The sequence below is a fragment of the Nymphaea colorata genome, chromosome 2 (genome assembly GCF_008831285.2).
Source record: "Nymphaea colorata isolate Beijing-Zhang1983 chromosome 2, ASM883128v2, whole genome shotgun sequence".
Lineage (NCBI taxonomy): Eukaryota > Viridiplantae > Streptophyta > Magnoliopsida > Nymphaeales > Nymphaeaceae > Nymphaea > Nymphaea colorata.
Window position 1 is genome coordinate 34,321,526 of NC_045139.1, and position 23,189 is coordinate 34,344,714.

General features: G+C 39.1%; 2 protein-coding genes across 2 annotated transcripts; one reads left to right on the plus strand and one right to left on the minus strand.

The window, feature by feature from the left end:
* The first annotated feature begins 1,712 nt into the window (after positions 1-1,712).
* Positions 1,713-16,729, plus strand: LOC116247335 (uncharacterized). Its single transcript, XM_031619467.2, has 5 exons — positions 1,713-3,081; positions 12,648-13,219; positions 13,365-13,584; positions 14,707-16,050; positions 16,456-16,729. The coding sequence occupies exons 1-4, from the start codon at positions 1,873-1,875 to the stop codon at positions 16,021-16,023; spliced, it is 3,318 nt and encodes a 1,105-aa protein (XP_031475327.1). The 5' UTR covers positions 1,713-1,872; the 3' UTR covers positions 16,024-16,050; positions 16,456-16,729.
* Positions 16,730-17,990: 1,261 nt separating this feature from the next.
* On the minus strand, positions 17,991-22,093 carry LOC116246713 (E3 ubiquitin-protein ligase CIP8-like). The gene is made up of 5 exons (XM_031618542.2): positions 21,936-22,093; positions 20,193-20,400; positions 19,828-19,909; positions 19,519-19,592; positions 17,991-18,574 (listed from the first exon to the last, which is right to left on the minus strand). Exons 2-5 carry the CDS (start codon positions 20,394-20,396, stop codon positions 18,347-18,349), a joined length of 588 nt encoding a protein of 195 aa, XP_031474402.1. The 5' UTR covers positions 20,397-20,400; positions 21,936-22,093; the 3' UTR covers positions 17,991-18,346.
* Between the last annotated feature and the right edge of the window lie 1,096 nt (positions 22,094-23,189).

A 23,189-nucleotide genomic window follows, 5' to 3' on the forward strand; every position in this document is an offset into this window, starting at 1 on the left:
AACAGAAGCAAGCGGAAAAGCCACTGATTCAATTCTAGTGCAAAGTAAGAAAGTATTTTTATGTAATTGAATGCCCATCCTGCACAAATCTGCGCATGCTTTTTGTGCCCACTGACTTAGTAAAAGTTGACTCACAAAGAATAGATTGAAGACTTAAACTCTTTCTTCATTATTTACCTGTCAGAACCATGGTTTTTCTTTTGGTAAACTTAGCCTTATTTGCCTCAAGGGGGCCTTAGGAGGCTTGGGCCAGTGACCTGTAGGGTGCCCACACATCTTGTGCCGATGGGGGTGGAAGTGATGCATTAGTTGAAGTGTAATGCGAGCTTCAAAGCAAATAGTTGCGACATGGCAAGCCGCTGGTTGCCCATATCTCTTGTGCCAGTGGGTTGGAAGTGATGCACAAGTTGACATATAATGCATCAACCAAAACACAAGAACAGCCCTAGACCTTGTGGGAACATTAAAATGAATTTTTATAGATGCAGTTGTAAGTCAAACTCATTACATGAATTACAATTAAGCAAATGAATGACTTGAATCTTATTCGTATGATACTTATTTGTGGTTACAATCATTAAAATAAATATTTATAGATGTAATTTCAGGTTAAATTCATTGAACAAGCTACAATTGAACAAAGAAATGATTTATCGATATGTACTTGCTATTAGAATCATTTAAATGAATCTATACAGATATAATTATAAGTTAAACTCATTGGATGAACTATAATGAGTAAATAAATTATTTAAATCTCATTTGTATGAATACATACGATTGAAACATCATCTTGTAATAACTTATTTAAGGTAGGATAAGTTAAGTTTTTATTTTTGAGGATAAAAACTTGTTAAGATGGTGGTGGCTGATAATTAAAACTGTTATCCCCGTCTTGCAAACAGCCTTTAAATTACGTTACTTCAGAAAACAGGGAATTAGCAAGTTTGATTGTTGGGGTAACACATCTCTTTATAGAGGAGAAATGTGCATTATACAACAGTTATTCAAACACGGTTATAAAACTCTTACATTACTTTTCCTTGCATAACTTTTCCAGATTTGATGCATTCAATGCCTATATTTTTTAAGATTCTTTGTTTGCTTTAAAGGGGTCGCGAATTAAAATCCAAACTTTTTCTTCTCCATTGCCCACATCCAAGCAACTAAACTTGCCCTTGTCTTTGTTCTGCCCTAAAAGAGGTGAAAATTTATCTAGAATTATTTGTCGCTTTGTAAGGCATGAGCGGATGAAAGGTCAAGAAAGTCAGAAACTAACAATTTCGCGGACGAGTCAAATCGGGTCAGAAGTTTACTTATGATTCGATCCATTCGAGGCACTCGGTCGATCCCGACGCGGGCCCCGCAAAGGGTACCTGGTTTGATGTCCGAAGGGATCGTATCGGACGGAACGAATCGTTAATAACCTGCCCGAAGTTGTGTTTTTGGCGGTTCCAAACTGAAGCCTGGAAAGCTTTCACCGACTCCACAGGACAGGGGTAGAAGGTCGGGAAAGTCAGACCGACTTTTTTTTTTATTTATGAACCGGTTCGATCCACGTATCGGTTTCTTAGTTAAACTTCGGATCAGCTGCGGTCGGAGCTCGGCAACATTTTCAGACTAACTAGTGACTCTTTCGTAATTATCTCGAAAAGCAACCCCTTTCTGCGCTCCCTACACTCGCCCACCATATTTCACTGCATTCCCGAAACTGCCCTTTTCTCTCTCGCGCGCGGAGACGCCAAGAAGCACGACGCAGAGGAGGAGGAAGAAGCAGCCCTCGTCGTCTTCTTCTCCCGAATCCCAAACCACTGTAACCTCTAACCGTAATTCCCTGCGGATGCGATTTTCTGTCATCTACGATCGCCGGCGATGATTCTCCCTACGGAATCCCTGGCTCGGCAGTCGCGCCATCTTGCCATGGCTGCCCCGCAGTTTCAATCCGTTGAGCTCTACTCCAATGGTGTCGATCCCTCTGGGAAGCCTTCCCCCTCTTCCTCTTCGTCGCGCACCTCCTCCAGGTTTTCCCCGTCCGCTTCCAGCTTCCTCTACAATGCCAGGGTCGCTATCGCCCTAGCTCCCTCCGCTTTGTTCCTCCTGTCGCTCGGCGGCATCCCCGTGGTCGCGACCCTAAGTCTGGGCCTCATCGTTGCCTACTTCCTGGACTCTTTCAACCTCAAGCACGCTGCGTTCTTTCTCGTCTGGTTCTCGCTTGTCGCCTCTCAGATCGCGCTCCTATTCTCTGGCGGACTCGCCGCTTTCCCCTCGTGGCCGCTCTTTCTTTTTGCTTTTGGTCTTTGCTCACTCGCCATCTTCCTGATTGGAGTGTGGGCCTCGATCCAGTTCCGGTGGATGATCCTTGAGAATGCCTCCGTCGTCACGGCGCTCGAGCGCTTGCTCTTCGCCTGCACGCCGATCGTGGCCTCGATCGTCTGGACGTGGGCGGCTGTCGCCTCCGTCGGGATGAACCACGCCGCTTACTACCTCATGTGTTTCTCTTGCCTATTCTACTGGCTCTTCTCCATTCCGCGGCGCTCGTCATTTAGATCACGGCTGGAGGGCCACTTCCATGGCGGTGAGATCCCTGATGATGCTCTCATTCTCGGCCAGCTAGAGGGCTGTATCCACACGCTCGTATTGCTCTTTCTACCGGTCCTTTTCAGGGTTGGATCGCATCATTCCGTGACTTTCTCGTCAGCCACGTTTATTTGCGATCTCCTTCTGCTGTTCTTCGTTCCCTTCTTGTTCCAATTGTATGCCTCGACAAATGGGGCCTTGTGGTGGATCACCAAGAACGTTAACGAGTTGCATAGGATCCGAATTGTTAATGGTGCAATTGGTCTTGTTGTGGTTGTGATCTGTTTGGAGGTGAGGGTGGTCTTCCACTCGTTCGGCAGGTACTTGCACGTGCCGCCGCCGTTGAATTACATTCTTGTGACGGTTGCCATGCTGGGAAGTGCTGCTGGTGCGGGTTCATTTGCCGTTGGGATGATTGGCGATGCATTCAGTTCGGCAGCTTTTTCAGTTCTAGCCGTCCTTGTGGGCATTGCTGGTGCCATAGTGGTCGGATTTCCTTTTCTGGTATAGACGATGATTACTTGGTACTCAATCTTTTTCTTAGATTTTCTCTGTTTCCTTAAGATGATGTGTCACATTATTTCTATTTCTTCTCCACCTTTCATCATCGGTTTTATCTTTGACTTATAAATTTTCCTGATGATGATCTTTGGGTTGTCACAAGGACAAGTTTACTATTGAGTGTTACTTTCTTGATGCATTCTATAGTTTCATGATTTCACGTAGATTGCTGATAGATGAAATAGGTTTAGTTGAAACTTCACTACAGGGAGCTTTCTTTTTATCCACTACTGGTAGGGTTCACAGTGAAAGTCGCTCATACATTTTGTGGGAAAAAGAAATGAAACTGCTGTGGCTATATAAGAACCTCTTTTCCTTTCCTGGAGAGAATATGAGGGCTCAGTTGTCAATTTGTGATAATACGGTGGTTATATTCATTCTAATTTAGTTGCACTCAAAATTGTCATACTCATCTGTGCAAGTGCATGCATTCATTCACATCCATCGATTGAAAAAACCTCTTTTATTGAAACCTTTTGAGTGACAAGTTTAGTTGTTAACATGTTTATTTGTGGTTAGCATTGTTATTCTTCTGTGTCACTTGAGCATCACTTTCATAAGTATGTTAGATTGTTTGTGCTTGCATTTTGTCATTGTCTTTCATCTTCAGCTAATTAATGAATAAATAGAAGGTATGCAACCAAAGACAAATAAAGTGCACATGTGAAAGTTGCTAATTAGCTGGTACACTGACCAAATATTTTCTGTTTTTTAAGTACATTAATAGGAATGAGTAATCGCCGATAGAGAAATGTAGTTCCATCTTAGATACTCTAGGTTTCTAAATGAGTTGATCCCTAGGATTTGGAAAGGTTTGGAAAAATTAAGACCTTCTTGCAAATGCTCCACATGGACACCATTTTCCGATTATCAAATTTATTTGCATTTATGGTTAGGTATATCTGGAGTAATATCATCTTCTAAGATACTCTCTTTGCTATTCCTCCACATGATTAAGGATGTGTTGGCAAATTCAGAGACACTATCTCAAATGGAGAACATAAGACTCGTTGTTGAAATATTACAGGGAATTGCCCTTGACAGATGGATTTACAAGTGTCCATTTGTGGTCAGTAACAACATTGGGAACTATGTTTATGTCAATATTGTTGTATTCAAATGAATGTAGGCGCTTCATTTGTGCTTAATGCAAAAGGGAACACTTTCCAACTATTATTACACATAAGTGACCTCTTTGTTCTTACACATACTTTGGCAAACGTCTTCAAAACTCACTTTTGTGACTACAATATGAATTTACGACTGCCTGATAAAGTTCTTCCTTATGGGCAATGACAATATTAGTTCAGTACTTTGATAATTTTGTAATAATCATATATGACATATTTTTCAGTATGGATATGTTGTATCATAGTATTGGTGATGAACCAACACAATGTATTATCCTCCATATGAAAACCAGATCACTTGTCCTAAAAATTTGTATGAAAATAGTCAATACATATGCGGTATACCTAGGTGGTAGGTCCTCCATCATGTGGGTGTGGGTGCAAAGCAATATCAAAATGCTTTGTGTGCTAAGCAGGGTAATTTGTAACATCTTTCATATGAAAATACCTTGAGAATAGCTTCATCTCTAAAAATTTGGAAGAGACAAGGTGAATACATGTACTTAGGTCCTATGTCATGTGGTTGCAGGTGCAAAGTAATTTCAAAAAGCTTTAGGTGTTAAATGGGGCAATTTCTAACATCTCCGCATGGGAATAGCTTGAGGATACTTTTCTAAAATTTGAAAGAAAACAAATGCATGTGTCTAGCTCTATGTCATGTGGGTAAAAATGCCAGGCAATTTCAAAAAGCTTTGGGCGGGAGAAAAGTGTAACTGAGCGTATGCGTGTGTGTATCTTTCATAGATATTTTGATATTGTTTGAAAATATAAAATTGAAAACTTTTTCAATTAAAAAAAATATTTATCTCATGTGATTCTTCATCCCTCAATCCATATATGTGTGTGTGTGTGTGTTTGTGTTTCAGTTTGATTCCTAACAATTTTGACAATTTGACTTCTTAATCTAATTCTCTTTGTAATCCTATTTTATCACATTTGAAGAGAAAAGAGGGCAAAGAGATAGACTATGAAGTCAGAGCTGTGTCACATGGGTATGGATATGGGTGCTGGTGTAAGTACAGATGCAGAGCATTTTTAGAAAACTTGGGTACGGGGACACGGTTGTACATATATATAGGTATATATATGTATAGATATAATAAAATTTTAAGCAAATAAACACATATTCATTGTTTGCATTTATAAAATGTATATTGCTGAAAAAAAATGCTAAAGTAGATCAAAAACATGTAAAAAATAGAAGAATGTACCAAAAAATTACAAAAATTAAATTTTCTGTGTCCAAAAAGTGTCCCATACTAGCACCAGTATTGTATCACGTTGACACAGATACTTCTACCTTTTAGAAGTGCCCGTGTTACATTGAGTCAGGGTTGTTAGAACTATGAAAAGTCAGTTAATAGTGTCCTTTTATTTATACTAAGTTGTCCAAAATTGGAAGTTACACACAGGTTGTGTAGGAGCCTAAAAAAATTAATCAAGATTAGTTAGGGCAAGAAGTTGTCTTTTGGATTGCAGTTGTCTATTAAAATATCGTCAAAGAATACCAGGATGAATTTTTTGAGATAAGGTCAAAAGATCTCATTCATGAGGGCCTGAATGTAGCTTGGGCATTTGTTAGCCCGAAGGGCATCACTCTTAATTCATAATGCCCCTTGTCTATCTGAAACACAGTTTTTGGGATATCTTGAGGAAGCCAACCTGGTTTGGTAATATCCAACCCTTTAATCTAAATTAGAAAATAGTTGAGCTCCATTCAAGTTGTCCAACAATTCCTCCATGGCTGGAACTGGGCAGCGGTTCTTCTCCATACTGGCATTTAAAGCCCTATAATCAACACAGGAACACCACAAGTGGTCCTTTTTTTGACTAGCAGTGCCAGTGAGAAGTAAGGACTCTTACTAGACTTTATGATCTCTTCAAGTAGCATCTCTCTAATTGATTTTTTGGTTTCCTGCTTCTGTGAGTGGTTGTATTGTACCTGTAAGCCCTCAACATTACAGGTTTAGCATTTGCTTTCACTTCACTCTGGTGGTCAACTTGTCTAGCAAGAGGTAAGCCCTTTGGACTTTCAGATACTTGCTGGAATTCAGCCAGCAAGGGTAGTAGCAAACTCCCTAGATTCAGCTGATTCCTTCTCGTTTTGAACTATCAACAACAACATATCTAATTCCTTAGGTCTGCCAGTCATCTTGGTGACCTGTGCCTTTTTGTTATGATTTTTGTCCATTGATCAATGGCTTCAAGTCTTTCTTCTCCTGCTACCCCTTTAAGTTTTATCTTCATGTTAACAAATCTTCTCTACACTGCTCGACTGCTTTAACTACTGTATTCCCAGTACTACATCGCAAGTGGGTGTAACTCTAGTAAAAATCGCTGCCCTTGTATTTCTCTAATTTCTTGAAGGCATTTGCCTCTGCATTGTAGAGAGCTGCCATTTCCAATGACTACCTTAAACCTTGGTTGCTCAATTACCATGCATCCACATTCCTTTGCTGTCTTCTCACAAATAAAATTGTGAGTTGAGCTTGTATCGACCAGGATGCTTATTTTCTGCCCTTTCCATGTCTTGTGGCCTGTGGGGTATTGTCTCCTGCCAATGCATGCAAGGAAATTTCTGGTGACTACTCCTGTGAATCCTCTTTTGGACATGATAATTGATCTAGTGTTACCTCCTGATCCATCTCTTCTTCTTGTTGCTCTTCTATCAGTCACATTGTCACATAAAACGCATATTATTTGAAAAAAATGCGTATAATACCCGAGAAATAAGTTAGTCGTATAAAATGGCAATTAGACGAGTCTTTTTTAAAAAAATGTCAAAAAATAAAAAACGTTTATTTTTTTATAATTTTTAAGATTTATTAAATGTTTTTAATTTTTTTAAAATTTGCCGAGATTTTCCTGAGATATTTCCGAGATATACAACTTTGCCGTATTATACCCGAGAAATTCCTCGCCGTATAATACCTGTACACGATATATGTGACAATACAGATATATGTGAAGCTTTTTACACATGTGACCTAGTGTCCATTTATCATCACAATAGAAGCAGAGTCCTTTGTTTCTTCTATCTTTAATCTGTGCAGGAGTTAATCGTTTCAGGACCACCTTCTTTTTCTCAGCTGAGGTCTTGTTTGGAACCAGGCTATCAGTTGCAAGGTTTCCCCCAAAACCAGCACTAGTACTTTGTTTGTTTTGCACCAGTTTGAGGGTTTGTCTATCTTTAACAGTCCACAATGCTCGCCTATTCTTCTCTTTTGCAAGACGAGCTGGCTCAAAACTTTTGAGCAGACTTTGAGGGCGTCCTGCCTGGATGTCAATGCGGATGTTCTTATGCGGACCTCCTATAAAAGCACCAATGAGGGCTTCTGTAAGCCAGCCTTTTACCATGTTACTTAACTATTCAAATTGTTCTTGATAGTCTATACTCGGCCCCTTTTGTTTAATCTTCCATAACTCAACATTGTAATGTAAATAGGCAAAAGGATTGAAGCTTACCATCAAAGCCTTGACGAATCTCTTCTGATCTGGATTCTCTTCTTGTGTCTCCAGCCACCTGTACCATCTGACTACCACCCCCTCCAAGTGCACTGCAGCGTGGCTTACTCTCATCTCTATAGGAATCGACTGGCAATCAAAATATTCCTCAGCCCTGAAGATCTAGCTCAATGAATCCTTTCCCCTAGAAAACCCCATTTTGGGGGTTTTAAAGGTGCTGACAGAATGATTGTTGTCTTGTGGAGGATTGAAAGAAGTCAGTGTAATAGGAGGATTCTGGGTTCCCAGCAAGGTTTGTGGTGTTGGGTAGGCGGTGGTTGCGTGTTGTGGTGAGAGGCATTTGTCACAGAGCTAGAGCATTTGCTCACCTTCTGAAGCATATCTCTGAGTAATGCAGTAACCGCCTGCTGCTCACTAAGAGAGATGGCGTACAAGTGTCCCCATCATGTAGGTGCTTCTCCGCTGTTTCCATTCTATGGAAGTACTGCCGATCATCCTCTGTTTGTTTCGATAGAGACTCCAAGGCCGCAAGAGCTTCACGGCTCGACATGGGATTCGATACGAACTGGTAGCACACTGCTACCACTACCGCCTTCCTAACTGCACACAACAATAGGGTTCCATACTCTAAAAATATCATCATTCTTCATTACTTTCCAAACTAATGGGCATCAAGTGTTTACATAACTTGTAAGCGGGTGTCATATTGACTGACCCGACCGGACTTATTACATATCCTTTGTGTATCCTATCCTGTGCTACCACAAATTGACTAGTTTCACCAACTAATATTGGTTTCAAACACAAGTCGTTGATAGCTGATGCAGTTGGCTACTCAGACTAGTCGATATTTTGACAACTATATAGATAGATAGCCATATAATTTCATGCATTAATAAACAACATGCTGTAGGTGCAAAGCAATCTTGAAAACTTTTTTGCACACACACCCACACACGTATATCGTATATGGAAATTAGATTTTCAAGTTTCACATTCCTGACAATTTGACAACTGACCATATCTGTCGTCATCGCTATTACTTGGTGAAAATTTCCAGTAAACAAAGACTTCCTACCATTTTACTAGATTTTGAGATGGGGGATAAACAACATGATTATGCAACAACCCATTCAACTATGAAAACAATCCAAAGATCCACGTAATTATGAAACAAAATACTACACACTTATGCAAAGAACTGAGGAAACAACCTGGACAAAGAATCAACCTCTGAACAATATGCAAAGAAAAAAATGTGAAACTTCAACTATTCAATCCATAATTCAATGATACAGATGAAACTCCTGAAAGAGAAAATTAGAAGTTGATGGGTGCTAAATTGAGAATACTTATTTGAGGAAAAGGGTTCATTGGTCGATGTTCTTCCTTCAAGAGAAGAAATCAGCTAAAATTTGTGGAATTACTCTGTGATTCCAGGATTTGATTTTCATGAGGCGCCTTCAATCTCCTTTTGATATTCTAGAGGAAGTCTCTGAGTCAAATCAGAAGTTTAGTGCATTCTCTTGTGAGAGGGAGAGAGGGAGTGTATCCTCATTAGAGTAACTCCAGTTTGCCTTCACCTCACAGTGGATGGATCTTATTGCCACTAGAAAACAATAAAAGGCATGAAAGCTTGGGGCAGAAATAGAGTTTTTGGTTTTTCCTTTTCACATTTGCGAAACTTTGTTTTATTGCCACTAGAAATCAATAAAAGGCCTATGTCACATGGGTGCTTCTAAAGAGCTTCCACACCCGCATCAACATGAGTTGCTGGTACAGTTTCGACATGGCATGTCGTTGCGATCTACCGAATTAAGCTAAAACTGATTATTTTAGATGTACACTTGCCTAACGACCCTGTACAAATGTCTATAATGACTAAAATGTAAATACAGACAATAAGGCTACAAAATAGTTAATTAACTATATAGTAGATTTTATTTACATATAAATCCTTGTTATATCTCCACCTAATTTAAAAAAAAAAAATTGCCGCATTTGCACCCGCACTAGCACCCAGCACCCATGTGACATAGTAAAAGGCATGAATGTTTGGGCTAGATATAGAGTTTTCGGTTTTCATTTTCACATTTAGGAAACTTAGTCTTCAATAAGTCAAAAAGGTTCCCACTTACTTTGTGATTCTACTACCAGATTGAAAATACAAAAGAGTGTAGGGCATATGCTTTTTGCTTCAAAGCGATCTAGCAACAAAGCATGTACCCTTTTTTGAAAAGGCAGATGCTTTTTGGACATTCTACTCATAACCTCACAAAATTTTCTTTTATTTTTATAGTTTATAAAAAAGCGTTGCCATTAAAAGCCTCAACTCAATATTTCTGACAATAATTTGAATAATAAAAAATGCCAGAGTGTCATACTACATCGGATCCTAGTCCTTTGCTTTTCTGAGTGCAAACTGCAAACTAAAGCTAGCGATTGGGATCTGGCAGACTGGACAAGTCAACTTCAAATTGAGTCATTACAGTTGCCATGTGAAACATTGGAACTGGTTTTCAAATGCGAGGATGTTTTTTCTTTAAGAGAGATGGATTGTAACAACTCAAGTGGGGAGATTGGCTTAAAAAGAATCTTATATCTAAAAGTTTCAGACGTTTTGATGGCCATATAAATATCCAAGTTTTTACCACCTCTCATGTTTAGTTCATAGCCTTCTTAAGGTGCAAGCAACCTGAGGGCAGCTACAAGGTCAGTTGGGATCTACTAAAAAGGAACTAAGATTAATGGAGAAAATTGTGACAAGCCTATTCAACGAGGGATTTCATAGGTTATGTAGATTGCTTTTTGTCTGCATTGCTAAGAGAGGTTCTCTGATTCTGTGTCCTTGATATGTGTTTACTTTGTTGGGAAATTAGTGGTATGTAAATGTGTTCTTATTACGTTTTTGCTCAACTTTTGTACTTTTTGGGAAATTTCTAAAGATGTATTTGAAATTGAATCCTGACCTTGTAGATGAGTCTGTGGTTGTACCATAGTCACAAAAAAACACATTTTTTAAAAAGCTTGCAAATGAGTCAGCCGAAAAAACCAGCAAAAGACACATTTTTTTGAAAAAAAAATTCACCAAACAAAAAAGTGAAAAAATTAAAAACATGTTTTTTTTTTTGCATTTTTTCACTCCTTTATTTTTTATTTTTCATGATTTTTTCATTTTTTCACGTATTTTTATATATTTTTTGTATTTTTCACATTTTTCATAATTTTTATTACCATATTTTTATTCTGAAATTTAACTTTTAATGTCTTCTTTTTTATTAATTATTTTAAAATTTGCCACTGTTTTTCCAAGAAAAACAACTATGCCATATTATACCTGATAAAAACCTTGCCGTTTATATAACCCATAAATGATATCTGTGACTATGATTATGCTATTAACTTCACTCTGTCACGTCTTATTTCATGGTTTTTTTTTTTTGTGTGTGTTGGAATACTGTCAATTATGCATTCATTCTTGTTATTGTAATATTTATGATTGAAACCCAGTTTTACGAATTTCCTGTTAAAATCTTGGAACTTTTCAACCTTATTTAAAGGAAAGGGGTTTTTGTTCACGAGCAAAGTTAACCATAGGGCTTTGCACAAAACCCTCACAAAAGTATGTTGCTTTTAATGTACTAGAACGCATAAAATTTGAAACAAAAAGGTTACAGATTTGTTTCATTACAACATAGGTCCATGTCATGAGAACTTTTTCTGTGGTTTTTATGATTTCAGAAAAGGAGGCAATCGTTACTTGAAAAGCTTGCTTTTTTTTATCTCCAGGGTTATTCTTATCTCATTGTTTTCCATTTTTAATTCTTTTTCTTATAAACTCTTAAAAAGGGTTCCTTATGCTCTTCTCTTTTTGATGTCCTACTGATGTCATGAGAACATAGCTGTTTTCATTTTTTCACTTAGTTGCCTGCATGTTTTTGGATATCTGAGCTTGTTATGTGAGTTTAAGGTTTATTCTTATCCTTTGATAGGCGGCAATAACTGTAGTAGACTATTGCTAAAATAGGCAGCTATTTGTACATTTGTTTGCACAGTTGACTTTGGCTATGCGTGGTTTTGCAGTATTAGGTGAAATGGAAGTATATTGTACTAACAATTCATGTACTCTAGTGACATTAGCAAGTATGGTCTGATTTTGTCCCCACTTTTCCACTCTAATAAAGTTTTAGTGAAGTGAAATACTAACGCTTCCTGCAACCGCCTCATTCTACTCAAGTATGAAAAAATATGTTAATACTGTCACTTTCTTTGAGCGATACAGAAGAGTACTACTCTTCCATAGTTATTAAGTTCGTAAAAAAAATAATAGTTGCGTTGCACCTAAGTCAAGGTTAATTATTGTTGATAAAGATCATTTGGCTGGTTCATGCAGGTTCTGTTTTTATTTCCTTTTCTGGCCTTGTGTTGTCTCATGTAACTATGAAATATGAATCTTATTTTGAAACTTAAAAGAATCTTTGAGTTCATAGAAAGCATGCTGATGCTGGTAATCTTTCCTGCTGATAACCTGGGAAAAATGCTAAAAAGGGTGATCTTATAATGTTAAAGTCCGGCCAGGTTGGAGCAGCTTTAAGGATACATCCCCCTGTTCATATGGAGCTGTGCAGATGCCTTTTCATCTGAGAAAAAATCACCCTTGTCATCCCTAACTTAATGGATCTCCTCCTCTGGATATGTAATCCATACAGTGTGGAGATATCATGTATGATGTCTAATTTTTGATAATTCTTATATATCTTTAACTGTTTTTAAGGAGCTTTTGATGGTAGAATATTTGTTTCTCTAGTTTTCATCTTTTTAGTTCATTATTGTTATTATTATTTTCAGTGGTTTTTGACGTGTGAACACCTTTAATTGTACTCTAACATTGTATTCAACTTCCTATTTGTGCAGCTTTTACCAATCCCTGCAATATCTGGCTTTTTCCTTGCTCAGTTTTTTACAAAGAAGAGCTTAACTTCATATTTTACATTTGTTCTCCTGGCTAGCTTCACTGTTACATGGTTTGTGAAGCATAACTTTTGGGGCCTTAGTATCTGGTTGGCTGGTATGTCACTTCAGTCCTTTTGTAAGCTGATAGTTGCTAGCATGGTCCTTGCCATGGCTGTTCCAGGATTTTCTCTTCTATCAGTGAGATTTCGTTTTGTGACTGAAGTTGGTCTTATTAGCCATGCAATTCTTTTGTGCTACATAGAGAACCAAATTTATAGTCATTCTAGCATGTACTATTTTGTTCTTGATGATGAAGTGATGTATCCCAGCTACATGGTTATTACAACAACTGTTTGTGGCCTGGCTTTGGTGAGGAGATTGTTTCTGGACCACAGAATTGGACCAAAGACTGTTTGGGTTTTGACATGTGTATATTCATCAAAACTAGTAATGCTTTTCATTTCCTCAACATCTGCTGTATGGGTTGCATTGGTCCTTCTCTTGGCCATCTCTCCTCCATTTCTTCTTTACAGGTACATAAGTTGTGCAGATTCTATCATCCATCTTCTGCATTGATCTTACTATATTTTCTTCCGTGGTAGTAGGCACAAGTTGGGTCTGTTCATGTGGCTAATCTTCTTTTTAAGTTTCTCTTTCTTTGATTTTCCTTTCTTGCAGAGACAAGTCAAAATCAGCTTCTAAGATGGCTGTATGGCAAGGTTTCATGCATGCTGGTGTTGTTGTTGTCTCTACGTGGTTATGTAGGGAAACAATTTTCGAAGCATTGCAGTGGTGGATGGGAAGGCCACCAACTGACGGTCTTCTGTTGGGTACATGTATTCTTCTAATGGGCTTGGGTTGCATACCAATTGTCTCCCTACACTTCTCTCATGTGCAGGTACAACTATTTATACCAAGCCATAGTATCTTTTCCTGTCGTTAATAATTCAATATTAGTTTCTTCTTGAGTATGGGGACAACAAAAGGTAAAAAGTGGATTACCTCAGGTTACTTTGCATCTTTCAAGCGTTTTCACCTCATCAAATTGAATCCTTTTAGGTTGTCCAGTATTGAATTAACCTGATGCTTTCAGAAAATAATATTAGACCGATGATTAATGTTATTGTCCGAACTTGTGAGGCTGCAAAACAAAAAAAGTTGTAATGAGCTCAGCTTGCATAAAACTTGTCTAGATATGTAAAGCACTAGCAACTAGCTTGTAATGTGTAAGAGTGGAACATCAAAAAGCAATTTCTGGTTTGAACCTGATTTCTGTTCCTTGTTATGTTCATGTGTGTCTTTGAGAGCAGAAGGTTGCTTCATGTGGCTGCATGCATGGATCCATGCACATGCATGAAATTCAGAAAAGATGTTGAAGACATTTTGATGTGAACCATGATTGGCTTGTATTGAACTTGGGGTTGCCTCTTCTCAGACAAGCTCCACAATTGTCAAATTCGTACTTTACCTTAGAGCATATGTTCTCTTGCATTATGGATAGTAGATTGATAGAATAATCAATAATGCCCCCCATATTGGTTTTATTGGGTATGTTGGTCTGTCATACAATATAAGTGTGTATTGTACAATGTTGTAAGAGTACCTTTTTAGAAAAGTTTTCCAGAACTTGGGATGGAGCTACTGGCCTATCTTTTTTCAGTTTTCAACCTTATGGCGATAGTAACAAAATACACAGTTGTATTGCTGCACAGAGCTGCTGAACTTATACTTGCTGCATGGTGCACCCTACGTACATCTGTGCACATCGTTTAAATTGCCATGCACAATGAGATCCCATGAATCTCTCATGCTTTCCAGCCAAAGTTACTGTCTATAATTTATTTCTGTAGAATTGTCGTCTTGTTTCATGTTGAGCTGATTCTTGTTACCATGAGGCCACATGGCTATCCTATTAAGTTCTGAAGTAGGATTTTTTTTTTCTCTATGTATTGGTAGACAATTTTTCTTTAGCTGTGATTTAATTGGTGCCTTAATTGTTTGGTAATGTATTACAATGCAGTCAGCAAAGCGGATTTTATTGTTAGTGGTGGCTCTTGGCCTGCTCTTCATGTTCATGCAGCCACCAATTCCATTCTCCCTAGCATTCAGATCAGAAATTATCAAAGCAGCTCATTTATCTGCTGATGACAGCTCAATCTACGGTTTTACAATGGTTAAGCCTTCATGGCCATCATGGTTGCTTATCTCCACTATCATGCTCACACTTGCAGCAGCTACTAACATCATTCCAATAAAGTACATCGTTGAGTTGAGGACATTTTATGCAGTTGGTGTGGGAATCACATTTGGCATCTATATCTGTGCAGAATATTTCCTTCAGGCTGTACTCTTGCACGTATTAATTGTTGCTACTGTTGTATGTACGTCTGTTTTTGTAGTCTTCACACACTTGCCGTCAGCATCAAGCCCTCGCATTTTACCATGGATTTTCGCTCTTGTGGTAGCCCTTTTCCCTGTAACATATTTGTTGGAGGGACAGCTGCGGGTGGTTAGTGAACTTGATGGTGAAGGGAAAAAGTTTGCTACCCTTTTGGCCATTGAAGGCGCCCGAGCATCTCTTTTGGGATTATATGCTGCCATATTTATGTTAATTGCCTTGGAGATCAAATTTGAATTAGCTTCACTTTTGCGAGAGAAAGCTCAAGAGAGAGGTCTTTTGCATAATCCTGCAAATCAGAGCAGTGGTTTCAATCCAAAATTCAGGCTCTTACAGCAACGGCGGGCTTCGGCTGCTCCATCTTTCACAGTGAAGAAGCTAGCAGCTGAGGGTGCATGGATGCCAGCTGTTGGTAATGCTGCTACAATTCTTTGTTTCACCACCTGCTTACTGTTGAGCATCTATTTGACAGGTGGATCAAACCGGTCAATATTCTTGTTGGCACCTATTTTGTTGCTTCTAAATCAGGATTCGGACTTCTTTACCGGATTTGGGGACAGGCAACGTTATTTTCCAGTGACTGTTGTGATATCCAGTTACTTGGTATTAAATGCTCTCTACAGGGTATGGGAAGAAATATGGCATGGAGATTCAGGATGGGGTTTAGAGATTGGTGGGCCAGGGTGGTTCTTTGCTGTGAAAAACGTAGCCCTTCTCATCCTTACGCTGCCTAATCACATCCTTTTCAACCGCTTCATGTGGGATTTTACCAAACAGACAGATGCAGTCCTGTTATTGACCATGCCCCTCAACCTGCCATCGATAGTAATCACTGACATAAGCACAGTGATGGTACTGGGGTTACTTGGGGTAATTTATTCCTTGGCGCAATATTTGACTGCAAGGCAAGTTAGGATTGCAGGCATGAAGTACATATGAGAGGCATGACAGTTACTGTTATATGAGGTATGCACTTGCTATTTGTTTCTAGTTGCTTCATTACTGTCATCTATTTGTCTTTAACATTTAGTTAATGGTCCTGTTGAGCATCAATGATCTCCCTTGTGTTGCATTTAAATGCGCCGGGAAAATTGTAGATATGTAGCTCCTGATATCTTCTGTTGTCAACCTTGCTAAAGTGCGTTCTGGTGGTTGGTCCAGGCTCTCTTAATTTCTAATTGTTGGCATTACTCTTGACATGATAAAGTGAAACTACTTTTTTTTTTTGGGTAGCATTCACTTATCAATTTCTGTTTATTTTATTCTATTTTTTCCCCTTTCCTCTTGATTGGAGTGAGAATAGCTGTCTTTGTGCATCTACTTCTTTTCTCTGTCTGCAATACCACTGTCTTCTTGCTGTTTGTAATGTAGGAACCTTTCCAAGTCCCGTCTCTGGAAGAAGATATGAGATGGGTGGCAACAACAAGAGCAAAATTTTTCTCATCAGCCGGAGGCAGGGTTTTACATTTCATGTACTTTTAAGCGGGACTTCGAGACCGGGTCAAAGGAGAAAAGCAAGTTATCGATTCCTGGACCTGAAATTTTGAACGTGCTTTTGTACAAAAAAATTTCTAGATATTGGGAGGATAAGTTTATGAGCCTGGAAATGTTCATTTTGCTAAGTTCAATCAGTTTCATTTGTCCAGTTCTTAGTTTCACCATTTTACTTGTGTCGAGTCGGGGGAACTGCCTAGTTTGTTGCAGGTTGCAATCTTTTAAGACCGGTATCTGGAAAATCAAATCGTACTACGGTTGCAAGGAATCGAGGTCCAGATTCTGGGAACAAAATGATTGTATACGCGTTGGTTGTGGGAACAAGATGTTTAACTATCTGTGTCCTATGCTTTTGAAATTTTTGGTAATGGGAATCATTCTGAGTCCTTTTGGATGAGGGTTTTGAGAGGCCTGCAAATCATGGTGCAGAAGAAGATTTTTTCTTTGCAATAGTGTACATGCCGAGCGACGTGATTATATGCGACCTGCTCACTTTCTCCCACTTGGCGGTGAATGAGCCTAAAGGGCCCAAGCTTTTTTACTTGCTAGGCATCTTTCTTGCATCCGGCCGGACCAACTGGCCTACCAGCCGGCAGCCCATCATTGGTGTAACAACCTGAGAACACCGATGCAGTAGCGCATCGTTACAAAAAATTGAAAGACAATGAAAGAGGCGAGGGCTTCTGGCTGGCGGCCCTTGTTGCAACAGAGAGAATAGGAGAGGCGATGCCTGCCTGATAAAGAGGGACAGTCATGCCTGCGTGATAAAAAGGGACAGTGAAAGAGCAGAGGATTTTCTGAGGGAAGCAACAAATTAGAAAGAGAGACTCGAGCCGAAACATGTAAGAAATACTATCGCATAAAAAATAAAAAAAACAAGTATTTTTAACATGGTTTGGGACACAAAAGTGTCTGAAGCGCTCGCTTCAGGCACCTAATGCATGAACGTCAGTGAGGTGAGCACACGCTCGCCTCATTAATGGACGCACTCACTGTGACGATACGCTTCGAGGCGTGAAGCATTGACGGGAATCCGGTGATTTCGTTCAGGGAACCCTAGACAGTTTAGTCCAAACTAAGTGGAACATTAATTAGCGGTTCACGATCTTAGAACATGATGGAGACGGTAATCGAAGACGACTCAGATTTTTCATAAACTAAAGTACAAAGACGACGCCATAGACACTAGCAAAACGCCTATCATCGTCAGTTGTCACCGATGCCGAAAATTGATGTGAAAAAAGTTCATGGGGGCACATGCACGTGACTATGGCAAGCAGGAGACACAAGCAAATCAGAGCGAAAACCAGGAAACATATCTATGGAAACCTGAGAACGACTGATAAATCCGAATATATCCATTTGAGATTTCCTTCATTTGTTGGACGAAATGAGCAATGAGACGGGCCATCTTTGCTTGCCAACTACTTCTTGTTCATATTACTAAACTTACAAAAATCCCTATTTCAGACAGTTTTACATAGAAAATGGGGAAAGCAAAAGGAATAAGATCTTGACATGTGTCTGAACTCTTGATTCGACTTTGTTCCTGATACATCTAAGACAAAAAAGGGATGGCATTGTGGTAGACCGGCGAGGATAAACCAGAACTTCTAAAAATCAAATCCCCTTAATCAGTTAAGTTTCCAGATGCCCAGGCAAAATTACAGCCTCCAATGCCTTCTCCATCACAAGAGCTGAATCAAAGAGATGCGCAATCGAAGTGGAAACATGAAAATAAAATTATTAGGTACCAAAGATTGAATCTTCAAGAGGTTCCAGGAAGGTATATCCTGTGTATGTTATTGGTCGATAGCTTCCGTCTGCAGGTTGGACATTTTTTCTGAAGATTGATGGCACTGGTAATGCAGGAATGACAGAAGATGTGTCCACATAGGGTTGATGTCTCTTCTTTCATTGTATCCATACAGATTGCACATGTCAGATTCACCTTCATGTCCATAGAACGACTGCTTGATCCAGCTGCACCTTTTTTCTGCCATAGGCAACAAAAATAAGATTATACACATGCACAAACAAGAAGCACCATGTGTCATGTCCAGTTCTAAGAAGGCCAAGATCATTGAGAAAATAACACCATAGAAGAGCAAAAAGATCCATGAACCCAAACTTAAACCACCATTTTGTGAATTCTTACTGCAGGCATGTAAAATTGATCCTTACCCTTAAAAAAGCAATCTCAACTAAGAAGTAAGAAGCTTGTCAATGCAAGAGTATAACTATCAACGATATGAACTCTCAATGTATTCCAACCATTTGATCAATCCTTCTTTTATAATCTACAGCCTAACTACCAGCTCTAAGTTATCAAATTTTCCTTGTTAGCTTGTTCTGCATTTTTGTAGAACTCCTAGGCGATCTTTTTTCTCAGTAGCAAGAGAAATTCTTCCCCTTTTCTCAAACAAAGAACCCATTATAGGGGTAGCTTTAGTTCAAATGAATGAACTTATCATAAGGTCAAAGTAGAATAAACAGCAAGTGTAATGTGCAGTTTCCCACTTGAACTGTGTAGATCCCATGACTTATTTTGGGCTATAACTGAAGCAAATCTTACTAGCATTTATACAGTAACACCACTTTGAGTATCTAGAAACCCAACTACGACATCTTTGCATCCACCTATTTAAAACAAATATATGTAACCAGATGATACAACAACAATTTACAAAATTGAAACAAATTTGACCTGTATGAGGTCCCACCAAATGAGAGATCAAATCAGAAATCTGGACATTTCAAGCAGCCTAATTCAGTGCCATGTATGTACATCACACACAATGTTTGGCAACTGGAGCCCCTAAATTTGACTTTTAGAATAGTGAAAGTCTTGAAGGAAAAGGGGCTTTTACTCAAAGAAATCAAATGCTGGCCTGGATGTTTATATAACAGCATTAAATTACTGACGTAATGAGGTTGCACCTTGTCAAATTGCCTTACACTTGCACCACCATCCTCTCCATCTTCAAATATATTTATCTTATTCTTTGGATATTCTGCATAGAAAAATTTATTTCTTAGAACAGTTGTAAAAATTGGTTTGGAAAACAAAAAAAGAGGCTGGAGATATATATCCACCAACGTCCATCAAACATTATACAGAAGGAAACTACAAGGCAGGAATACAAAGTGCACAAAAACTCCCCAATGACTATAACCAGGCAGACAGAAACAAACCTAAACTCTTTGAAACGAAGCTAACTTTTTTGAAATAACAAAACAAGCCCACACCTCTAAATCCGAGCCGAAGTTCCAAATCCTCTTCAGTGATAACTGGTGCCCAGGACCTACTATGAGAAAACATACCCCTCCCCTGCAAACATACAGCAAAGAAATAAAACCTTCTGCACTAAAAAAAGGAGGGGTATGTCAAAAGCCCAATAATGCACATGATGAAGCAGGTAGAAGAGTGACACTGAAGGGAGGGGAAAAAAAGTACAAACTGATAACGTACAATTACAAATGCAAAATGCCTAAATGTCATTTTAATGCATAAACAAGCTTGATCACATCAAATGCATAATGTTTTACAACTTTGCAAGTGTACAAAGGCAATACACCAGGAAGTCACAATCATCAGTGACCCTTGCACTTACCTCTATAAAGGACCTCGGGGAAAAGATCTGCACGTCGTCGTCATCATCATCTATGGTAATGGGCTCAGGAAACCTTAAAGCACAATTAGCAGTCATGGTACCACCTTTTGAAAATAAAGAATGACCTAGTCTTAACTCAAGATCTTCTTTTGGATGTCTCTTTGATCTCAATGACTGCACAGTATGCCAATCAATTTGTTCCATGCACCTAGCAAGCCAAAGCATGAACACATCAGCAATCCAAGTGCAAGATTTCAAAGATTCTCCTATCCCCAACAGTGCAAACCATCTAAAATTAAATTCCATGAAAAGGAAGAATGTGGTCAAAGATAGCAGGATTAAGAAACAAAAAAAAGAACAAAAAATGAAGTTAGTAGGATTCGGACAAGTTCTGAACCAAAGAAATAAAATCTTCTGAAAAATCCACAAGCATAGTTTTTCAAGAAAAAGGAAGTATAGAAAATAGTAGGTCTAAGAAACAAAAAAGGATAAAAGCAAAGTTATTAAAGCATGACAATGAAGGACCTGATCCAGAGGATTAAGACAGCAAAGTATGAAGTATGAACCAAACAAATAAAAATTTCTCAAAAGCCAAAAACATAGCTCAAATAGAAGAAAAAGGGAACACAGAAAATATACCGGAACAAAATCGGAACCAAACTTAATAGTCATCTTACAAGAAATCCAACTCTTTAGGTATCTCAAACCTTGATTAAGTTGTTTTTGTAAGTCAAATCACCAAATTCATCTGAGTATTAACCCATCCAGGAACGTGTTTTTTCCGAAAGAATCAAAGTAGTGGGACTGTTTGTACAAGGATTTCATAAACAGAAGCGTAACGAAGGACATGAAAAAGTCGAACATTATGGACTATTCGGTGGATTGAATTGGCTTTCATAAGTCAAAACAGCAATTCAAGTGAGCATCAACCCATGCTGTAACGTAGTCAGAAAGAACCGAAGCCGCAGCCATGTTACTGACTGGAACACCGACAACCATCATATCATCGCCGGTTAGCTTTACCAATAAAGGGAACAAAAAACAAGCCAAGAAACGGAGAGGAGAAATCCACGGTAACTATCGGCATGAAAAAGAATAGGAGCCTATACAATAGCTCCATATGTCGGAGATCAACAACCCTGTTCTCAAAGAAACATTCCTAAGCCCTCCCGACAATCTCCATCGTGCATGTGGCATAGTTGAGACATGTCACTAGTTTCCGAACATAAACAGTTTATGGGGATTATCCAAAACAAGGCTTTGGGTCTGCATTAAGAAGAGGCACTCTAGGAGATAACCTCCTTTGGGCTTCTTAGAAATCCCACCACGAGAAGACTCTTGTAATAAACTTTGTCTCCAAATCGATGCAAGCCAAACAAACTAAATTACTCAAATCCTCAACAGTGTCAATACCTTATTTATGTTTCCAACTAAACCAGTGCTAGATAAAAGACAGAACCAAGTCAACAAAATCTAATTTCCATAAACGACTGGCAACCAAAACCCCAATCCGTCCAGGGAAAATCCCAAACCAAAGAGCATGGTGCACAACGGTACTTGAAACAAAACGAAGCGAACACAAACGAGTCACCCAAAAATCAAGACAGAAACGCATGAAAATCTGTCAGAAATAAAACGAGACAATCGATGACAAAGCCATTGACGCGTTTAAAAGAGAACAAACGAAACCCTAGCTTCAATATCAACAAAAGAAAGGCCAAAAGTCATAAAAGAAAACCAAACCTTCCGCCTAAAGGGTAGAAATCGATCCTCCTCCTTCCAATCCAAATCAGAGTTTTCTCGTCGCAGGATCGATCGACAGGAGAGGGAGGCAAAGAGAGAGGGAAAGAGAGCAAGAACTAGCCCGGAGAGCGGGAATAAAAAATGTGAGCCTAAGAGAAAGCCCTTCGGTTTCCATGTTCTAACATCCGTTGCCTGCCTGTTCTAACGTGTTCTAACCCGTCATTCTGGCTCCGCTAAGGGTAACATGCGTCAAAATTCGTCCATCCAATGGCAGATGGCCACGTCAACGGTATCGGCCTTGGAAGTCAGAATCAAAATATGACGAAAATCTTCCCCTCGTTAACGGGCGTTTAATTAGGTGGATTAGTGGGTCGGATCTTTTAAGACCCGGTTTAATCAGAACCAAATCTCGCTTTCGATAAAAAAGAAATAACATCCAGTCCAAATAAGATGGGATTTCATCCCATGGCGTTCGACTAATGCATGTTCCTCCATCAGCACATTGCTTTTTCCGGAAGGTGTAGCGTAGTTGGTCGGACTGAATTGGTAGAGAGGCGAAGGTATGATTGCCAATGCGACGCTTAATTGACGGGTGTCCCACTCTTTACATAGCTCTCAAAATAACTTTAAACCTCGAAAACAGAGAGGAGCTTCAACCTCTTTAAGATATCTCATATTACTTGCACTCACACCTTGTTAGCCATTTAATTCATTCATTCTATGGATCTTGGAATCTTGAAGCACCTAGACTTAAAGCTGAAAGCAACTAATGCAATCACTACGAAGATCAAATGAAGCACCTACCTTCATTAAGGCCCCCGTTTGATGCACGTAAAGAAAAATCTACGGTAAAATTACCATTGTACGACATGGAGATTTTTTGGTGCAAAAAAGTCGGACCTCTCTAGGTCTTGACTTTTTTGCATGGGAATTTTTTCCCATTTCAAAGAAAAATACATGGTAAAATTTCTTCTGTTTGATGCTGCGGAGTAAACAGTACAAACTAAAAAAAAAATTTCAGCATCTTTTTCTTGTGCATCAAACGGGGCCTAAAGCAGCGAAGAAAAGGAAAAAGAGAGCGAGCAAGAACTGATAGGCTCTGTGTGAGGGGCTCAACCAATTCAGGAAGGGGAAGAAAGGAGGAAGGTTGTGAGAAGAATTTCATGGAATGTGGGAATGAGGGGACATTGGGTTCCCTAGCTAGGGAGAGAGGTGTAGATCCAACATGGATCCAAACCCAATCCACATGTTGGA

Coding starts and splice junctions, on each gene's coding strand:
- LOC116247335 (XM_031619467.2), top strand. CDS start 1,873: ATGATTCTCCCTACGGAATCCCTGGCTCGGCAGTCGCGCCATCTTGCC. Junction 3,082..12,647: donor TGGTCGGATTTCCTTTTCTG/GTATAGACGATG, acceptor CTATTTGTGCAG/CTTTTACCAATCCCTGCAAT. Junction 13,585..14,706: donor TACACTTCTCTCATGTGCAG/GTACAACTATTT, acceptor ATTACAATGCAG/TCAGCAAAGCGGATTTTATT.
- LOC116246713 (XM_031618542.2), bottom strand. CDS start 20,396: ATGGAACAAATTGATTGGCATACTGTGCAGTCATTGAGATCAAAGAGA. Junction 19,593..19,827: donor ACTTCGGCTCGGATTTAGAG/GTGTGGGCTTGT, acceptor TTTTCTATGCAG/AATATCCAAAGAATAAGATA. Junction 18,575..19,518: donor GTGTAAGGCAATTTGACAAG/GTGCAACCTCAT, acceptor TGCCTATGGCAG/AAAAAAGGTGCAGCTGGATC.